The 20,235-nt window shown below is 39.8% G+C and overlaps 2 protein-coding genes across 2 annotated transcripts; both read right to left on the bottom strand.

Annotated features, from left to right (window-relative positions):
* Nucleotides 1–138: 138 nt before the first annotated feature.
* Nucleotides 139–10,037, bottom strand: LOC124059304 (dehydrogenase/reductase SDR family member 13-like). Its single transcript, XM_046389186.1, has 5 exons — nt 9,860–10,037; nt 7,931–8,049; nt 5,944–6,067; nt 5,510–5,836; nt 139–3,581 (listed from the first exon to the last, which is right to left on the bottom strand). Exons 1-5 carry the CDS (start codon nt 9,984–9,986, stop codon nt 3,322–3,324), a joined length of 957 nt encoding a protein of 318 aa, XP_046245142.1. The 5' UTR covers nt 9,987–10,037; the 3' UTR covers nt 139–3,321.
* Nucleotides 10,038–13,508: 3,471 nt separating this feature from the next.
* On the bottom strand, nt 13,509–20,058 carry LOC124059386 (dehydrogenase/reductase SDR family member 13-like). Its single transcript, XM_046389331.1, has 5 exons — nt 19,865–20,058; nt 17,260–17,378; nt 16,699–16,822; nt 15,041–15,367; nt 13,509–14,283 (listed from the first exon to the last, which is right to left on the bottom strand). Exons 1-5 carry the CDS (start codon nt 19,989–19,991, stop codon nt 14,024–14,026), a joined length of 957 nt encoding a protein of 318 aa, XP_046245287.1. The 5' UTR covers nt 19,992–20,058; the 3' UTR covers nt 13,509–14,023.
* Between the last annotated feature and the right edge of the window lie 177 nt (nt 20,059–20,235).

The raw sequence follows: 20,235 nt of genomic DNA, 5'->3' as shown, positions 1-20,235 counted from the left end.
TGTTAAAACACACAGAAACACGAAGCAGTGTCACGGATTGTACAGCAGTAACAGCTGCAATTCTTATTGATCTCTGTTGTCATAACTGACTTTGTGAACAAACTATGAATAAAAAACATCTCCAGGAAGTACGAAAAATTATGTTCTTTCTCATTTCATTAATTTTGTCCTTAAACAGGATAATAAGAGCAAAACAAAACATTGCATACAGGCAAATTAATAAGTCAAGTCAAAGAACAAGGTGATGTCTGTTGATTTAATGGTGGGATCTGTGTGTGTGTGTGTTTGCCTGATGATGCAGTGACTTGATGTAGGGTGTACACACAATGTAAATATAGAAATATAAACACCAGCACGATGAGACAGCAGGGAGGTGTTTTGTGTCTATGCAGCTGTGGGGCTGTTCTGAACTTCAGTGGTTTTTCAGGAGCGTCAGGTGTTTGTTCAGGAATGCTGGCGAAAACTCAGTTGTCTCTCAGGCTGTTTGCTTGTAAGTTTCTTTCATGGTTTTGTCTTCAAAGACAACACAGGTGAGCAGGGTGGTAACAGAGTGTTGTAGTTATTTATTTTCCACAGTGAGTGTGCCTATTTGTTCCTTATTCTACCCTTTGGCAGACAGCCTGGAATTCCCTGTGCAGTACTTCAATTAGTGTGATTCTGGCATCAAGCCTGGTAAGCTTATTTTCAATGAGTATGTTATTCACCTATGTGCAGCATGGTGGCTTCAGCCAGAGAGTGAATCCATGGAGTCAAATGGCATTGGAAATAAAATTTGGTATCGAATACAAAATTGATAAAATAAACATTGGCATTGAAACAATTGCGTTAGAAAACAGAAACATAGTTATCTCAAGACACTTTATAGGTGTGTAAACACCACAAAGAACCAAAGAGAAGAGAATCAGAGAGAAACAGGTCCCAGGGCAAAACCCCACACTGAGTAAGCATTTGGCCACAGTGGCGAGGAAAAACTTCCTTTTAACAGGCAGAAACCTCGAGCAGAACCAGACTCAGTGTAGACGGCCTTCTGCTATGACCAGTCGCCACCAAAAAAAAAAAGGTCTCTAACTCTAATATTTCGTTGGACCGCCTTTAGCTTTGATTACAGCACGCATTCGCGGTGGCATTGTTTCGATAAGCTTCTGCAGTGTCACAAGATTTATTTCCATCCAGTGTTGCATTACTTTTTCACTAAGATCTGGCATTGATGATGGTAGAGTCTGACCGCTGTGCAAAGCCTTCTTCAGCACATCCCAAAGATTCTCAATGGCGTTAAGGTCTGGACTCTGTGGTGGCCAATCCATTTGTGAAAATGATGTCTCATGCTCCCTGAACCACTCTTTCACAATTTGAGCCTGATGAATCCTGGCATTGTCATCTTGGAATATGCCCGTGCCATCAGGGAAGAAAAAATTGATGGAATAACCTGGTCATTCAGTACATTCAGGTAGTCAGCTGACCTCATTCTTTGAGCACATACTGTTGCTTAATCTACACCTGACCGACTGCAGCAACCCCAGATCATAGCACTGCCCCCACAGGCTGGTACAGTAGGCACTAGGCATGATGGGTGCATCACTTCATCTGCCTCTCTTCTTACCCTGATGCGTCCATCACTCTGGAACAGGGTAAATCTGGACTCATCAGACCACATGACCTTCTTCCATTGCTCCAGAGTCCAATCTTTATGCTCCCTAGCAAATTGAAGCCTTTTTTTCCGGTTAGCCTCACTGATTAGTGGTTTTCTTAAGGCTACACGGCTGTTCAGTCCCAATCCTTTGAGTTCCCTTCGCATAGTGCGCGTGGAAATGCTCTTACTTTCACTACATAGTCCTGAGTTCTACTGTTCTTTTTCTTTGATCTGATTTCACCAAACATTTAAGTGATCGCCGATCACGATCATTCAGGATTTTTTTTCCGGCCACATTTCTTCCTCGAAGACGATGGGTTCCCACTATCCTTCCAGTTTTTAATAATGCGTTGGACAATTTTAGTAGTTTCTGCAATCTCCTTAGATGTTTTCTCTGCTTGATGCATGCCAATGATTTGACCCTTCTCAAACAAACTACGGTAACATCTTTTTCCACAACCACGGGATGTGTCTTTTAAAATGGTTGTTTAAGAAATGAGAAGCAACTCATTGCATCAGTTGGGGTTAAATAACTTGTTGCCAGCTGAAAGATAATCGCCCATGCAGTAATTATCCAATAGGAGGCTCGTACCTCTTTGCTTAGTTAAATCCAGGTGGCGACTTTTTTTTGGCCAGGCAGTGTATTTGGTAGTGAAAAAGTTCCACTGAAAAATAAAACAGACTCACAGGTTTTCAGTCTCACTTCTCTGTCATCATTTTTAGCACTGAGAGGGAAGGGCCAAGACATGATTTATTTATATGTATACTGAAGAGAAACATCTTGAGCAGAGGTCTGTGAGGTCTGGATGGAAGCAACCTGATGCTAATGCTGCTGATGCTACTATAACTACTGCCATCTTTGCTCAAGTTGCACCAGGCTGAAGTCTTATTTTATTTATTATTTTGAAGTTTAGTCTTAGAAGAAGAAAAGTTGTCCTGATGATTGTGGTTCCGTTATACTCTCATTCGTGGGCTCTCAGTACTTCCTACTCAACAGCAGCTGAGCCACATGTGACACCTGATGGTAAAATTTGATATCCCACTCCGGTCTGTCAGTATCTAGAATTACTATAATTACTACTACTGACACACTGAGCTTGTAAAGCAGAATATACACCTCACATTAAGGCCACATCTAATTTCATAATTTGAATGTTTACAACAAGCAATTTTGAGGTTTACATCTTTGGTGTTTGGGTAGGTTGGCCTTTGAGGGAACAGAGGACCATCCATCCATTATCTATCATCGCTCATCCTGAGCGGGCTCATGCGGACTCTGGGCATGGTCAGTTCATCTAGCAGTCATTCACATCTATGGTTAATGAAGCCGGATTATCCAGAGGTAAAATGCAAACTCCATACAGAATCCAGTGAGAATTGCTCAGCCACGAAGGGGTTTGAACTGAGAACCTTTTTGCTGTGAAATGACAATGTGTTACTGACAGTTCTAAAACTAGTAGATGGTACAAATATAGATTAACATTTCACTTTGTTTGTCTATGTAAAGTGAAAGATTGTGATAACAGAAACACTGTCATTTTTCACAAGATCCACTAACACAAACATGTATGAGACTATAAGAAAGTAACCCTTAAAACAGAGTGAGCAAGAATAAGAATCCTGTTGAGGTCCCTGAAAAGGCACAGAGTATTCATACAGTACCCAGAGCTTCTTAATTAGGTGTATGTCTCTTAAGATAAATTGGTTAACCGCTCGCTCACTTCCCACAGCTTCTTTGCCAGGGCATCATCTCGTCCTTTGGCTCCCACTTGTTGTAGCGCACAGTTAGAGAAGTAGCGTCCGCTGAAAGGCTCAACGCCTTCCTGCAGGGCACAGTACAGGGTGGTCTGAGACCCCCCATTGGGGTCCAGGAAGAAGAGCTTGGCAAAGGGCATTATGAGGAGCTGCTGCCACAGGCTCATGCTGCGACACAATTCTGTGTAGATGACTCCTGAGAAGAAAAAAAAGTTAAAGAAATGTGATGTTTGGCTGAAGTGCTCCATGTTTACTGATAAAGACATTCATGGTATGAAGTTGCAGTCCAAACTTTCACTGCAAATACCATCCACTAACTTTCATTGTACCTTGATTCACATTATTGTGTCAGAAAATGTCACTGTTTCCAATCAATGTTGTCCCCAGCAGGGCAAAATTTGCAAAAACAAAAAAAAAACGGTACTTATATAGCACTCTTCTAGTCTGACTTACCACTGAATGCACTTTACTCAAACATTCGTATGCTGCTGGCAGAAGATCCCATTCAAGGTGCCATCTGCTCATCAGAAGCGATAACAATTGACACAACACTCTGCAATTTGGGGTTCGGTGTCAACGAGTTTCACCACTCTACCTCCTGAGCCACAGCCACCCACAGTCTACTGGACGTGCTCTTACTCTGTGTTGGTCCACAGTACACCATCTGCCTGCTTCTGTTGACTGCCTGTACTCTACATAGTATATTCAGGGGCTGCTCATGAATTACAAATGCGTTGTCATATTCTGTTCACATCCAACTTTTCAAGGATTTTTTGCTGCACTTTTTTTATAGTGTCGTGTGGACTCAGAGTCGAGGCTCAGGACCACAAAACATTAAATTCTAAGTTTTAGCTGTGTCTAATTGTTCAGGAAAAATCTTCTCTTGAAGTCCAGTAGAATCATCAACAGGAGGATTCTGAGCAGCAAAGACTTTAATGCCGACAAAAAAGGAGAACCGTTCTAGTACACCGTTCGAGTACACATGAAGGGCTCTGAATAAAATGGCTGGAGGCTTCACCTTCTACCTTAGGGTCTGGACCTTTCCAGGCCTATTGTCCATCCCTTTACAATCTTTTTTTTTACACCATTAAGTCATCTTTCTGCCCTGGGTCAGCCCTGGGGGTATCATTTTTGATTTATCTTGCACCTGCTTGTCTATTCCTTGGCCTGAAACCCTTGGCCAGGGTTTTCCATTTATTTACTTATTTTTTTAATTACTTCTTAAACACAGTTTACACCATTATTTCTAGACCTCTTTGTATCATATTTTTTAAAAATAATTGTTTTATGCAAGATTACAATAAGATGTTCTTTTAAGGCTTACAGTGATTATAATGAGGTTACTTAGACAGTGTTTCACTATCATAAACAGTTCACACTTACACAGTTTTTTACCTTCCATAGCTTACAGGCCCTTCAACAGTTGTACCTTTTTAATACAGCTGTATCTTGCTTTTGTTTCAATCATAATCAGAACATAACATGACTACTTCATGCTATCATATGGCATTGCATACTACAACGTCATCACCTCATCACAACTTACTTAGAAATTATACCACAATAGCTGTTCTTTTTCTATGTCACTGTCATGCTGTTATGCTCTTTTATAGGAATGTGCTATTGGTTAAATTGAGAAATCCCGGGCTGACTTATGATAAATTGATAACCTTCATCTGACCACTTTGCATGATTGCTTTTGTAGCGTCAGTGACATTAGATAATCCTGGTATGTTGAACTTGCTTTGTAGTACAAGCCTCTGGTCCCTGACTGAACACTCACTGCTCACCATTTTCTCTCTGTCCGTGTCTGCACTGTTGATTGTCTTTGTCAGTAAGATGTTTTTATAAAGTTGCCCAAAAAATTTTTTTTCAAACCTCTGATTCCCTTTTCACAACAGCAGGGGAGCTTTGTGTGATCAAAGGCAACATTTTTTTCCTACATTTCTTGTAGTAAAAACGGTGGCTAAAAATTGGGTGTGGTGCAGAGGTCTAACAGTCTTGAATCCGTTAAACAGGAGAAAAGAATTGGAATGAAAATGCTTTCAAGCTGGGTCTTGACCTCCAAGGTAGCTGCCAGAGGATATGTTATATACCTCTACAAAAGGTACAGCAAGCACTGACCTGGGTGAAGGCTGTAGCAGGTCACACTGGTGCCCTCCAGTCTGTTGGCCAGCTCCCTGATGAAGAGTACATTACACAGCTTGCTGTTGCAGTAGGCTTGAAAGTTGTGCCAGGCAGACTGACCAGACACTAAGTCCTTGTTGGAAGACAGCAGAGGGAAGTCAATATTGCCAAAGCGGTGCAGAAGTGCAGCCACAGTGACCACGCGACTGGGACCACACTGCTGCAGGCGCTCCAGGAGAAGGTTGGTGAGCAGGAAGTGACCTAAGTGGTTTACCCCGAACGTCATGCCGAAACCATCCTCAGTGTGTCCTGAACTCATTACACCTGAAACGCAGAGTGGTTCAATCACTTAGAGTACTTAAAATAAATAAATTAATAAACAAATCATGAACCATGGAAAGAGATATTCCATTGTGTTTTAACATTCTCACCTGCATTGTTGATGAGGATGTCCAGTCTGGGTTCAGTCTTCAGAAAATTTTCAGCAAAGCTGCGAACTGACTTGAAACTTGCCAAATCCAACTGCATGAACACCACCTGATTATTTCCACTCTCCTGAAGGACATGAATGCTTGGTTAGTCTGGCACACAGACTGTAGTGAATGGAACCACCATGTGGACTATGGGTTCGTAGCCTGAGAACCCCGGGTGAATGGAAATCACACATCCCAAAGCATAACTTGCTATATTGTCTGATTTACTCTAAATGTGACCATAATTTACAATATAAACATTGTGCTGTACTGAAGACTTTCACTTTACTGCTGTCCACTTACACTGTCTATGGTCCAGCTGTAACACACACTAACCAAACTGAACAAAAGTGAAAAATACATTTAAAAAAATAAATTTTTTAAAATTATGATTTTCAGCATTTGAAAATACACTTGAAAATACTAAAAATGTTGTTTCCTGCAGTCTGATTGATGTTGACAGTGTGGACAATCTGCAATCCTCTGAAGGCCAAGCTAAATCTAATGGAGAATCCAACAGTCATGCAACTGAGCTCTCCTTAATGAACATAATGTTCAGTTTGTGTTAAAATTGTTTAGAGTGGTGCTGATTCAACTGTACGATCATTCTGGTGGCTACAGTCTGTGCTGCCAAACTGTATTGGATTTTGGAGGAAATCTGATTACAGTATATAATTCAGTACAATTCAGTTCAATTTATTTACATAGCACCAAATCACAACAACGGCTGTCTCATGACACTTTCCAATTAGAAGACCAAACTCTTTAATTCGATTTTTAGAGAGACCCAACAAAACCCCCATGAGCAAGCACTTGGTAACAGAGGCGAGAACTTTGTTTTAGAAGGTCGAAACCTCAGAACTAAAGGCTCTGGTTCTACTTTTGCTGAGTCTAGGAACCACAAGTAACCCTGCATCCTGACGTGTTGAATTCTGGTTGGATAATAAGGAATAAGCAATAATAAGGAGCTCTCTCAGATAAGATGGCGCTTGACAATTTAGGGCTTTGTATGTAAGGAGGAACATTTTAAAAATGTATTCTGAATTTTACAGGTAGCCAGTGTAGAGAAGCCAATACAGGAGAAATATGTTCTCTAATATGAGGTTTTGTCAGTAGAAATGCTGTGGCATTCTGGATTCGTTGGAGAGTCTTTATGAACTTATTGGGGCAGCCTGATAACAGGGAGTTGCAATAGTCCAGCCTGGAGGTAATAAATGTTTGGACTAGTTTTTCAGCATCTTTCTGAGACAGAATGTGCCTAATTTTTGCAATGTTGCGAAGGTGAACAAAGGCAGTCAAATTTGAGCTATTTGTGAGTTAAAGGACATATCCTGATCAAAAATAACTCCCAGATTTCTTACGGTGGGGCTGCATGGCAAGGTAATGCCATCCAAGGTAGCTATAATACAAAATAAATTGGCCAGCACAATAACTTCAGTTTTGTCTGAGGTTAGAAGTAGAAAATTGCAAGTCATCCAGGTTTTTATGTCTTTAATGCATGTTTGGAAAGCTGAAAGGCTTAATCTGGTTTCATTGATAAATATAGCGTAACTTTGCGTAACAGTGAAAATGTATTGAATGTTTACTAATAATGTAAAAAATGGGGAGCATATATAGGGTGAATAATACCGGTCAGAGCACAAATAAAATAAAATGGTCAACGGTATCAAATGCAGTGCTGAGGTCGAAGACAAAACCCTCATCCCGCTGAAGTATTAAGATTTCTCTTCACTGGAAGTAAGAGGCCTAGCCCAACCTCTGAAAAATAGCCCAGAAAGAGATGTGTCTGGATACTTTTGTCAATACAGTGTATATGCTTTATAGTCACAATTTTTAGATTAGTCAATATACTATCTACTGATATCTGAAATGGAATTCTCGGTGCTCTCCATGAACGCCTGATGGGAAACACAGCACTATGGATGGCTTCTCTAGCCATACTCACTCTGCGGATGTCAAAAGCAGCAGCCTCCGCTTTCTCCTTGCTGCGGCAGGCAAGGATCACCCTGGCTCCTCTCTTTGCCAGATCTAGAGCCGTGGCTTTGCCAATGCCAGTGTTGCTTCCTGTGCAGGAAAACGATTCAGTTATTTATATGATAAAATTTTACTCATTAGAGACAAAATTCATCACCTCCTACCCTCAACTGGTATTGAACTACCTTCAAACAGAGAAGCCTTGGAAACAGCTATAGGACCAGACAATTATCTTGACTGCTTTTCTCCCATTGACCTTCACCAACTAAACTCACTGATCTCTTAATCTAAACCAACAACATGCCTCTTAGACCCTATCCCAACTAAGGTGTTTAAAGAAGTTTCACCCCGACTTAGCACTTCCCCACCAGATACGACAAATCTGTCTCTGGCTAAGTACCACAGCCCTTAAAAGTACCTGTAATCAAACCTCTCCTTAAATCAGACAAGGTTGTCTTCTCTGTACTCGTATAGTTAGACCTTAGCACTGCATTTGCTACTATTGACCATTATATTTTATTAGACAGACTGGAACACTTATTTGGCATTAAGGGAACTGTGTTAAGCTGGTTTCAGTCTTATTTATCAGATCAAACTGGCAATTTCATGCAATTTCCCACGTTTAAACTGAAGTTATTGTGAAGTGTGGGAGTTATTTTTGATCAGGATATGTCCTTTAACGCACACATAGCACAAATTTCAAGGACTGTCTTCTTTCACCTTCACAATATTGCAAAGGTTAGGCACATTCTGTCTCAAAAAGATGCTGAAAAACTAGTCTATGCATGTATTACTTCTATGTTTAACTATTGCAACTCCCTGTAATCAGGCTAATAATAATAACATTAATAATTTTAATACTAAGCCCCTAAAAAAACTAATCCAGAATGCTGCTGCACATGTACTGACAAGAACTCATGTTAGAGTGTATTTCTCCCAAATTGGCTTCTCTACACTAGCTGCCTATAAAATTCAGAATAGATTTTAAAATTCTCCTCCTCACATACAAAACCCTAACTGGTCAGGCGCCATCTTTTCTCAAAGAGCTCATAGTAACTTATTATGCGGCTAGAACTCTACGATCCCAGGATGCAGGGTTACTTGTGCTTCCCAGAGTCACTAAAAGTAGAACAGGAACCAGAGCCTTTAGTTATCAAGCCATCTTCTGGTTTCAGTCCAGGAGGCAGACACCGTCTCGGCATTCAGAAGGAGACTTAAAACTTACCTTTTTGATAAAGCTTATAAATAGGGCTGGCTTAGGCTGGCCCCTAGTTATGCTGCTATAGGCTTAGACTGCAGGAGGATCTCCCATGATGCACTGAGCTTCTCTCTCCTCCTCCAATTCTCCTTCCATACACATGCATGTCCCATTAATGCATGTCACTAACTTGACTTCTTCCCCTCTGATTCTGCTTCTCTCTCTGGCTGCCCACCTAGAGCCGGGGTCTGCTCTGAGGTTTCTGCCTTCTGAACGGAAGTTTTTCTTCTCCAAGTGTTTGTCCATGGGGGTTTTGTTGGGTTTCTCTCTGTACCAGAAATTAAATTAAAGAGCTTGGTCTAGACCTGCTTCAATCGGAAAATGTCATGAGACAACTTTTGTTTGGGATGGGGCACTACATAAGTCAGTTTCTTAGCTATAAGCAAACTGTACTCTGAGACAGCATTTAGCTGGCTGTTGTTTCAGCTTTGTTTACGCCTCTTAGTCTGACTGTGTTTGTCAGTGGACCAGTAGGTAATATTGTGCAAGCTGGTGAAAGGTGATCCTGTAGAGCTTTGACCACAGAACACCACTTCGGCAGGTGTTTGACAATAAAGACCGGCTCCTACTCTGTATGAAGATGAACCAAGAGTAAGAATGAAGCTAACGCTTTAGCAGGAGCTGACAGGCAGGACCCGATACCTGTTACAATGGCCGTCTTCCCCTTTAGCTTCACTGAACTTGCGCACCTAGCTCCTCTGAACACACCGTAGTATATCAGGACATAAGAGGACACAGCTCCCGCTACCAAGTATAGCAACGCCGACATCTCTGAACCGCGCACACTGAATTGACAACAGTGACGTCAAGTTCACTAGAATCGTATAATTCCGGTCAAGACTTTCAAACAAATTCTGTGTGAACTAACAAAACACGTTTACGTTTGCAAAGCATGAAAGTATGACAATTAATGTTTTGTTTTCAAGACAACATAGGGTCCGATTGACCGGAGTGTCAAAATGAAATAATTTAGAACTACACTGTTAATTTCACCTTTATGGTACGTAATTTGTTTTGAAGGACCATTAAACTGTGACCGTTTCTGATTCAGCAACATCCGGTTGAGCCTCCCGGTAAGCAATAATTTTTACAGGATGGCGAAGCCAAGATCCACTCTTCTCTGTTTCTGATTGGCTTACTCCAGCAATCTTTTGCCGAATAAGCCTATAACCAATCATCAAGCTTCATGCTTAAACCCAAAACAATCAAAGACAGAGTAGGGCGGGCCATGTCTTCGCCATACTGGGAAGAAAATGACTTCCAGAGTAGCATGACTTAACTGTCTGAATTGACTGAACTGGCTGTAGCCATACTTTTTCAAAAGTAAAATTTTGTCTAAGAGAAAATGCAGCCCAAACAAGATACAGCCTTGTAACATTAGTATAGTATTATAAAATACTCTCTCTGCCTTCCTCTGTACCTCTGGTGATATCCAGTTTATACCAGCAAAGATATTACATAAAACATAGAAGCAGATTTTGCAGTCCATTACACAGGAATGATCTAATATAGGTTTATAAAAATGAAATCTGACTGCACATAGTTAAACTAATGATAATAATGATAAAGGATGTGTGACCTCATCTGTGGTTGGATTGTAAAAAACACACCTTGAAATGAAATTCAGAAGTAAGGGTCAGTAAGCACACAGTTCATAATTTGGACTATGGCTTGATTAAATTACTCATTGCTGATTTGTCAAGTAACCAGGCCTACTGTAATGTCATTTTTCCTTTTTTATTGACATTTCCAGCACACAGACAATGATAAATGAAAAAAGAAACACATGTTTTGACAGTTGGGTCAATAAACTAAATATAGTCTGGGGTAGTGTGTAATTTGCATGGTAGGCATGGGCAGAGTGGGGGGGGGGGGGGGTGTAACAGCCTCTTGAAGTCCTGCATACACTGAGGAGGGTGATGTGGGCAGAAGAGGGGGGCTATTGGGTTGCTAGTTGGAGCAACTCCCAGATTTTGATGAGAAAAACATTTATAGGTCGAATTTATGGATTATTTGGTTGGAAGCTCAGTGGTCCTCATACATTTTCTGTGGGAGACCAAAACAAAGCTAATTTCATGGAGTCTGACTTTTATTCATGCAGGAATGTCTAAAGACAGTTGCTATCTCTTTGTTGTGTAGGTTTCCACTCGGTACAACAAAAGCAATGGATTGCATACAATTAAAACAGTAAGTGCAAAAAAGATGATAGATGCAGTCATTAACACATGCTCCTATTAAAACAGATTTTCCACACAAGCCTTTTCTTGGTGATTTGATTACATTCAGAATGGTTGCACACACACCAAACACAACACACTACATGCAATACACCTACTGCAGTCATATAAGTTGCTAAGTCATAGTGACTCAGCTGAACAATCAGGTTCAGCTGGTCTTTTATTCTGGTAGGTGAGGAGTGGCGTGGCAGTGAAAGGGCAAGCCTGGATGTGAACCACAATCCATTCAACCTGGAAGACTGCATTTGAATTTGCAAATAATTTCATTTCATTTCTAATAGAGTTCCATGCTTTACAGAAAAAACGAGTAAAAGCTTTTCATACTAGATTAAGAAGTAGTTTGATGTGCATCAGTGGTATACCATGCTACCACGGCATGCCAGCTAAACATGACTTCCATGTTTGCTAGATAAATATTTTTTTCATTAAAGTGCAGACAACTGTTTGTTCAGTTTAATCATCCATTGTTTATTGTAATATTTTTCCTTGAACAGATTTACAGGCACATAAAATGCATACAGAGTCAGTGGAAAAGTCTTAGACACACAGAGGAAGATTTAAATTTTAGTTGTCATTGTTCCAGGGAGGAATTCACATGTAAATGCAATAAATACAATGGATATAAGGTAGTGTAATTAAATTAATAGTTTGACTACATTTTGCAGTAGCTTGTTGATAGTACAACTACATTAATATCTGCAGTAATTGAAGTAGTTAAATTATTATTTATTGCCATTGAAGTGTTGCTAACTACAGAAACTACAAAAAGTGTTGGCCCACAAAATGAATTAAGTTGTTGATCTAGACCTGATCTAATTAGAAAGTGTCATGGGATAACTTTTGTTGTGAATTGGCGCTATATAAAAAAACTTAAATGAAAATACAAATGTTTTTAGATCAGTGTTCAAAACAAAACGTTCTAAAAAGGTACAACAAGTCTTTATTGTCTCCATTGTAGTCAAATGATACAAAATCCACATTTCCACGGAAATACCACATCCCATGGAATTTTGTACTTGAAAGGCTTTGGGGTGTTCCAGGAAGCTGAGTTGTCAGCTCATGTTTTGAATCTGAATTGGTAAAACTGAACTAGGTGTAAATTAGCCAGAAGTATTGATTATGGCTGTTAAATACAATGATTAACTCTCACCTGATTTGCAAAAAAAAAAAAAAAAGAAAGAAAGAAAAAAAATGCTTTATGGTCTTTGCTACTGTTCATGATGATTTATTCAGTCTAATATCAATTTTCCAAAAATTGTTGCTATTTCAGAATGTTATATTTCCATTAAATCATAAGTGTTTATCAGATGATTTACTCTGCCTTATTTGATTGCACTGGCTAGCAGCAAACCCTGCAAAAGGTAAGTAAGTAGCACTACAGTCAAGTTTGTAATGTCACTGAGTCCAGCATGTGTGAACACACGGGAAAGTCCCAAGATGAAAATAACAGGGATTTTGTTGCAAAACCACTTTGAATAATGTCATTAGTCTCAATTTTGCAAGTTCCAAAGTGTGGTGTGTGTACATATCCCTCAAAATCATCCTTCAGGGAGAATTCAAAATGTCAAACAGTCTCTACTGATACTGCAGTATCAATGCTATTCATTCATAACATGCCCACAGGCATATACTGTGCTCATACAGAATATGCATCTGAGAACACAAATCTGGAATAGATGTAGGCAGTCCCGGCTCTGGCTGCACATCTGACTTTGCATAGCAGTACAGTGCAGTCACCAGAATAAACACATCAAGATGTCTACAGCACAGTCATATCTCATTCATATTACGTGCATTCCAACTAACTCTCTTAACAGGAGGTCATTCATTTCGTAACTGATTGATTCAAGGAAGATCTACAGACAAAATGTAATGTCTCTCTTATTTGGTTGTGGCTCTCTTCTAAAAGTCTAGAGTAAAGATACAAGCCTCTTGTAGGCTCACAAGAGGCTCCTGAAGCTTCGTTTCTTCAGAATTTCTCTGTAACACTTATTATTCCTCTCTCACTACATAACAATCAGTGTTCATTTACTATAAATGAATGTAAACTGCAATGTAGTCTGTCATCATTTTATTTTTCTTACAGTGTTAAATTCAAATTGATTTAATACCAGCCGTTACCTTTTAACTACATGCCCCACCCAGTCTAAACCAGTGAAACCAAAAACTTTTAATGTGTACAGGTTTGTTCATGACAGTCCATTACCTAGAACAGAATGCTTTTCAGGGCCTATTAAAAATCCCAGTAGCTTGATTGTTTAATTACATTTGGCATCAATAATTCAAGATACACAATGCAATCTCTCCAAATTTGGGAGCTTGCAAGTTATTATATAATCAATATAATATCTGCATAAATATCTTATGCATTCAAAGTACAAACAAACAATTTAAACAGTGTTTTATAAACTCCTCTGTTAGACCATCTGTCTGTTATGATATTAGGAGAGGAATGATGTGGCACAGGGCTTTCCAAACAAAATGTGTCATGTGCTTTCAAAGATATCTTCCCACAATTAAAATCTGATATAAACAATGATAACCCAACAGGAATTTGATGTAGAGCTTTTTATGAAAGACCACACAGTCTCTCACTGAGCTCCCACAGCTTCTTTGCTGCAGCGTCATCCTTGGCTTTAGCATAGACTTCTCTCACAGTGCAGTTGGAGAAGTAACGGCCGCTAAGAGGTTCGATCCCCTCCTGGAGAGCACAGTGCAGAGTAGTTTGAGCTCCCTGGACGGTGTTTTTAAAGAAAAAAGTTGTCATGGGCTTCAGGAGCATTTGCAGTACCCCACTAGTGTTCCTTCCCAGCTCGGAGTTGATAGCTCCTGCAAAAATATAAAAGAATGTGATCTTAAGCACCATTGTATGTATTTGTGTTATTATAAATTACATACAGTTTCCAGGAAATATCTATCCCTCCCCCCACCCATCACTCTCTATACTATAGCCCTTTCACTATGGTTCTAGTCAACAGGCCTTCCTCACCCACCTGCTCACCTGTTCACACTCTCCATCATCAACCCTACAGTATTTAGCCTGCTCCTTCCTTGCCATACTGTCTAATGTTGCTTTGTTGTTGTTTCACACCATTGCTTTCAAGTTTGTTATTTGCCTGGTTTGGACTGTCTTTCTGTTTTTCCTGGTGTCAAGATATTTAGGTCTGCACCAAAGAGGTAAAGTTGTTCTAATACCAGTACAAGTATTGGAAATACCTCCAATGCTACCTACAATGCTGGAGTCAATAATGGTTAGTGCACAAGTGTAATTATTTGTTAGTTAAAGGACCCTAATACTTTCCACCATGGTCTCATACTCCTGTATGCAACAAACAAGAACTTTTCCTGCACAAGTAGCTAATATCCAAAAATGACAGATGACTTGTTTGAGCATATCCATAATATGACATCCATACAGGGATAGTGGTATACAGCGGTTAAAAATTGTAATACATATCTCCATATTTTTTAACACACTGGTATTGAATTAGTACTCGTTATTAGCCAGTACACAAAGTTCATGTATGGGAATTGGTATTGGAAAAGACAAAATGGTATTGGAACATCTATAACTCTGACTACTGACCTGGATGGAGGCTGTAGCAGGTGACCTTAGTTCCCTGCAGTCTCTTGGCCAGCTCATGGGTGAAGAGGACGTTGCACAGCTTGCTATCGAAGTAGACTTGGAGAATCCCTGTGAATGATGTTCCCAATCCCAGAGCCTTGTGTGTGTTTAAGAAGTTAAAATCAATTTTTCCAAAGTTATGGCCCACAGACGAAACGTTGACTACCCTGCTTGGTTCACACTCCTTCAGTCGGTCCAGCAACAGATTGGTTAACAGGAAGTGACCAATGTGGTTAACGCCAAACATCATCCCCAGTCCGTCCTCTGTTTGACCCTGCAGGAAAATACCTGTGACAAAAACATGGAAAAACCTTAATCTTGTTTCCAAGCAAGGATTGAAACCATCTTAAATCTGTGGGGGGAGTGTAATAATTCCCTGCCTATCCTCCAGCACACAAGAAAACAAGACCAGGTCAGAATCTAGTATATGGCTGCACAGCGTTTGACAGTGTTTCAGTGTGCTCCTGAGGGCATAATTGTTTTGCACCTAGCAGTAAAGTGTTGTTTGTAAAATTACCATGAAACTTAATTTTCAAACGCATATTTTGAGGAGTCATACAGTGCAGTAGAATTAAGTGAAATTTATGCAATGGTATTCCATGACTGTACCTTGACCTCACCCTCAGATGACAATTATTTTGTGGGTGTTTAATGATGGCTAAAAAAATTAAAAACATAGGAAAAACTGAGTTGTCCTTCAAAGATGCACTAGATTATGCTGGGTGGGTTCCAGACAATAACACAAAAGCATTTCTAACACTCTGAAGTGTTATATGTTGATCTTTTTCTCTTTTCTTTTTAATTTAGGTGAGAGAGGTGAGAGAGAAACAGTGTTTCGATTCTTCAGTATGTCCTGTACATATAGCAAATTCACAATAACAATATTTGAATCTTTGAAAAAGGGTATGAAACACAATCAACAACACACACACACACTTACAGAGCACATGAAACCATTCTCAAGTAAGTTTACAATCAGTCATAATAAATGAAAGCTGTAGAATTCTGAATTTTATATTCCCGTAATTTCCAGTGTATATGCCGTTACTTTTTTCACAGACTTTGAACCCTGCGGCTTAAACAATAATGCGGCTAATTTATAGATTTTGCCTCAAGACGAAAGTGACATTCAGAGTGACAATGAAAGAGAGACTGACAATATGGACACCTGCAGCTTATAGACAATTGCGGCCTGTGTATGTACAAGTTTTTCTTTTTCTTTTTAAATTTAGTGGGTAGGGCTTACATTCAGGTGTGCTCAATAGTCCGAAAATTACGGTATTTCAACTTCCACAGAAACTTCTTTCAGAAATGCATATAAATATTCAACTGTGTTTTAAGCAACAGGAAATGTTCCAATTAAATTAAGCTAAAAGTTCAAATATAAGGCTTCATATCTTATAAGGGCTAACATTGCTAGTACCTAATGATGCTCAACATACCAAAGTGGTTAGAAAACTTACCTTTGTCAGAGCCAAAACTGAAACACTGACCATGTTAAATTATCCAGGAGAATCATGCCTGTCTGCTTTAAACATTGAACTTGTCGCTAAAATTCAATTTGAAATGAGCATTGAAGACAGACAATGACAAAGTTAAGCTGCAGTGAACAATCTAACCTGCATTGTTGATGAGGATGTCCAGCCTGGATTCACATTTCAAGAAGGTTTCAGCAAAGCTGCGAACAGACTTGAGACTTCCCAAATCCAACTGCATGAACACCACTTGATTACTGCCACTCTCCTGTGGAATATATTGAACAGTATTTCTACTAAATGAGTAGGTAAATAGAAAATAAAGAAGAAGCACTGTGAATGCTTGGGAAACGTTATTAATGTCATGTCTGTGTGGCAACATGATTAACAGGTTAGCTGCTTTGCAACACTGTTTTATTATGTCCACGAAACAAGTCAGCGGTCGGCCATCGACTCGGTGTTGGGCCATTGGTGAGCATCTGTGGACCAACGTTGAGAGAATTCACTCTGGTTTCCTGTTCTGTTTTCCTAAGCAAGTCAGTGTACAAGGGAAAAAAAAAATTTGACCAAAGACAAGTATTTTCTCTGCGTTTGTCTTGGCAAGCTTTATCATAAGAGCTTGTATCTATGCAGTCCCTTTTTGAATGACAAAACAGACTTCTGCTACCTGCTGGTATGAAAACTTAGTTCCTCTCTATTACTCACCCTCTTGACTTCCTCGAGAGCAGCCTCTCCTCTCTGCTTGCTGCGACAGGCCAGAATCACCCTAGCTCCTCGTTTAGCCAAATCGATGGCTGTAGTCTTCCCAATGCCCGTGTTGCTGCCTGAAGGTGAAAGTTTCAATTTCAATTTATTTATATAGCACCTTATACAATCAAAATTGTCTCTAGATGCTTTACAGAGACCCAGAGCCTGAACCTCCAAGCACGCAGACAGTGGCAAGGAAAAACTCCCTTTTAACAGGAAGAAATCTTGAGCAGGACCCGGCTCACAAGGGAGAACCATCCTGCTGATAGTCAGCTGGGTGAAGGGGGGGGGGCGAAGAGGTAGACAGGACAGGGAGGATGAAAGAGAGAGAGAAACATCCATCCATCCATCCATTTTCTATACCGCTTATCCGTCAGGGTCGCGGGGGAGCTGGAGCCTATCCCAGCTGACTACGGGCGAGAGGCGGGGTTCACCCTGGACTGGTCGCCAGTCAATCGCAGGGCCAACACACAAAGACAGACAACCACACACTCTCACACTCACACCTAGGGGCAATTTAGAGTAGCCAATTAACCTAATGTGCATGTTTTTGGTATTGTGGGAGGAAGCTGGAGTACCCGGAGAAAACCCACGCAGGCACAGGGAGAATATGCAAACTCCACATAGAAGGGCCCAGACCGGGATTCCAACCTGGAACCCTCTTGCTATGAGGCGACAGTGCTAACCACTGCACCACCGTGCCGCCCAGAGAGAGAAACATACATGCAATAAACATAATAAATTACAAAGGACATGACAGGTTGTTATAATTGTAGATAGTAGATATTTTGGATTATTGTTCAGTGTGGGCTTGTTTTGTTGATTTACTGCTTTGTTCTGGATGAAAGCCTGGAGTGTTCAATTCCAAGGTCCAGGGTGTGGACAAATGAAAACATTGTTATGTAACATTGTCTTTCTGCTTCATTTGTGCAGTTTTGATGGGATAGATAGGCTCCCAGTTTACTTGGGTAATCCAAAAGAAAATCTGCAGAACTGGTTATGAGAATGATAATCAACTTCTAGATCTCTCTCTCTCTCTCTCTCTCTCTCTCTCTCTCTCTCTCTCTCTCTCTCTCTTCATAATATAATATTCTGGGGTAAAAGCTAAGGTGTGTAAATGCATGGGCAAGGCCATTGTCCACCCATTTAGTAAGCAAATGATATTGAGTTAAAGCCAATAAAGGGTTTTGAATGTAGTCATTTCAATATTACTACATAGATTTTTGCATCATCTCATTCAAAAGAAATTCTGAACATGACAGCTAAGTTGTAACTCTACTGTTAGAACTTGTGAGAATATAAAAGAAATTGTTGACAAATTGTTTGTTGAATGTTGTGCATATAATGTGGAACATTATACAATCCTGATTCCAAAAAAGTTGCTGTGGAATACATTCAAAAACAATACATTTAATATTTTACCTCATCAGGATCATTGACTTCTGTAAATCTATGCTTATTGGTGCAAACTGGGACAGGAACAACAAAAGACTGGGAAAGCTGTGGAATGTTAAATAAAACGCTTGACTGGAACATCCCACTGGTAAACAGGTTATTGGTAAGGGCTTGGTGGCAAGAATGAGGCAAGGTTCAACACTTTTTCAAAACACATACTTTTGCCAAACACAGTTTGTTTGTGAATGGTTGCATTCTGCTTTCATTTCATTTACACAGTGTCGCTTTTTGGAAGCAGGGTTTCAGAATGTATGTAACAAGATCCGTGTAACACATTTACACATGTAAATACCTGTATTTTTAGATTTATACTTATCTTGTTGTTTATCCTATTTTTTATATCCTTCTCTTTGTTTCTTGGTTGGGACAACTGCAAGTGCAACGTACAAAAAAGAATGTACATAAAAGAATTTCCCCTCGGGGATAAATAAAGGAATTCTGATTCTGTAATGGTTTACTGATTATTTGTTGGGTATTTATATGTAAACTCCTGTATAATTTAGGTTAAGTTAGTAACTAAAGTTCAACTAAATTATTCAAATATTTGCAGCTAAAGCCAAACAGTTGAATTGTTGAATTTCAACTAAATGTTAGAAATACGACTATCCAAACAAAAGGTTACCTCAAATTCTTTAAAAGGATGATGAACCCAAACTCTTGGACACGTTCTGAATTTTAAGGATTTGTTTTAAAATATATGTTTAAAAACATTCAAAACATCAACTATCATGTCAGGTTTACTAGGATGTATTTTGTCCCTCATGGCTCAAGTTTATGAAAGAAACCCTTTTATATCAGAAGACAATTTCTCAAGAATAGGACTTTGTAACAAACCTAACATGATACCTCACTTCAACCATAACTACTATTTTTGCACTTTATTTTGTAGTTTCTCAAAGTCTCCTTGTCATGCAGTCACAGCTAAAGTGCACTGAAGTTGACTGGGAAGCTATTAAAGGTGATCTAAATACTGCTTCTTAATGCCAGGTGATCTAAATACTGCTTCTTAATGCCAGGTGTATTGATGTCCTGTAATAGTGCATACATCCAGTGAACATTAAAGTCCCCCTGACGACACACAGCAACCTACAAAACAGTGTTCACTTACCGGTCACAATCACAGTTTTTCCATGCAGCTTTGCTTTGCTTGTGCAGCGCTTTCCCTTTACCACAACATGACGGAAAACGTAGGCAGACAGCACGACAACTCCCACAGCCAGCAGAAGTGTAGACATGTTCAAGGCTGAGCTGCTCACAACCAGACTGGCTTCCGTGGGCTTCCGGCAGAGCAAGACTCACACATTCAAACAAAACACACCCACTTCCTGTGTGTGTTCTCTGTCATTGGGTTACAGCAGATTAGAAGGATATGGCTTCATAAAAGGTCATGTGACCACGGAAACACTCACAAAAGATGTGTTCAAAACACTGTTTTGCAAAAGACTTCCCCTTCTGCCCCTCCCAACTAGTAGTTCTATC

Source organism: Scatophagus argus, chromosome 5 (genome assembly GCF_020382885.2).
Source record: "Scatophagus argus isolate fScaArg1 chromosome 5, fScaArg1.pri, whole genome shotgun sequence".
NCBI lineage: Eukaryota > Metazoa > Chordata > Actinopteri > Scatophagidae > Scatophagus > Scatophagus argus.
The sequence above is the reverse complement of the archived record's forward strand: the minus strand, read 5'-3'. Positions and strand labels throughout refer to the sequence as shown.

What these genes read in the sequence shown, in the direction of transcription:
- LOC124059304 (XM_046389186.1), bottom strand. Translation starts at nt 9,986, where the DNA reads ATGTCGGCGTTGCTATACTTGGTAGCGGGAGCTGTGTCCTCTTATGTC. An exon ending in GAAGACGGCCATTGTAACAG is followed by an intron (nt 8,050 to 9,859) that starts GTATCGGGTCCT and finishes TTTCCTGCACAG; the next exon opens with GAAGCAACACTGGCATTGGC. An exon ending in CATCCTCATCAACAATGCAG is followed by an intron (nt 5,837 to 5,943) that starts GTGAGAATGTTA and finishes TCTGCGTTTCAG; the next exon opens with GTGTAATGAGTTCAGGACAC.
- LOC124059386 (XM_046389331.1), bottom strand. Translation starts at nt 19,991, where the DNA reads ATGTCTACACTTCTGCTGGCTGTGGGAGTTGTCGTGCTGTCTGCCTAC. An exon ending in AAAAACTGTGATTGTGACCG is followed by an intron (nt 17,379 to 19,864) that starts GTAAGTGAACAC and finishes TTTCACCTTCAG; the next exon opens with GCAGCAACACGGGCATTGGG. An exon ending in CTCTCGAGGAAGTCAAGAGG is followed by an intron (nt 16,823 to 17,259) that starts GTGAGTAATAGA and finishes TATATTCCACAG; the next exon opens with GAGAGTGGCAGTAATCAAGT.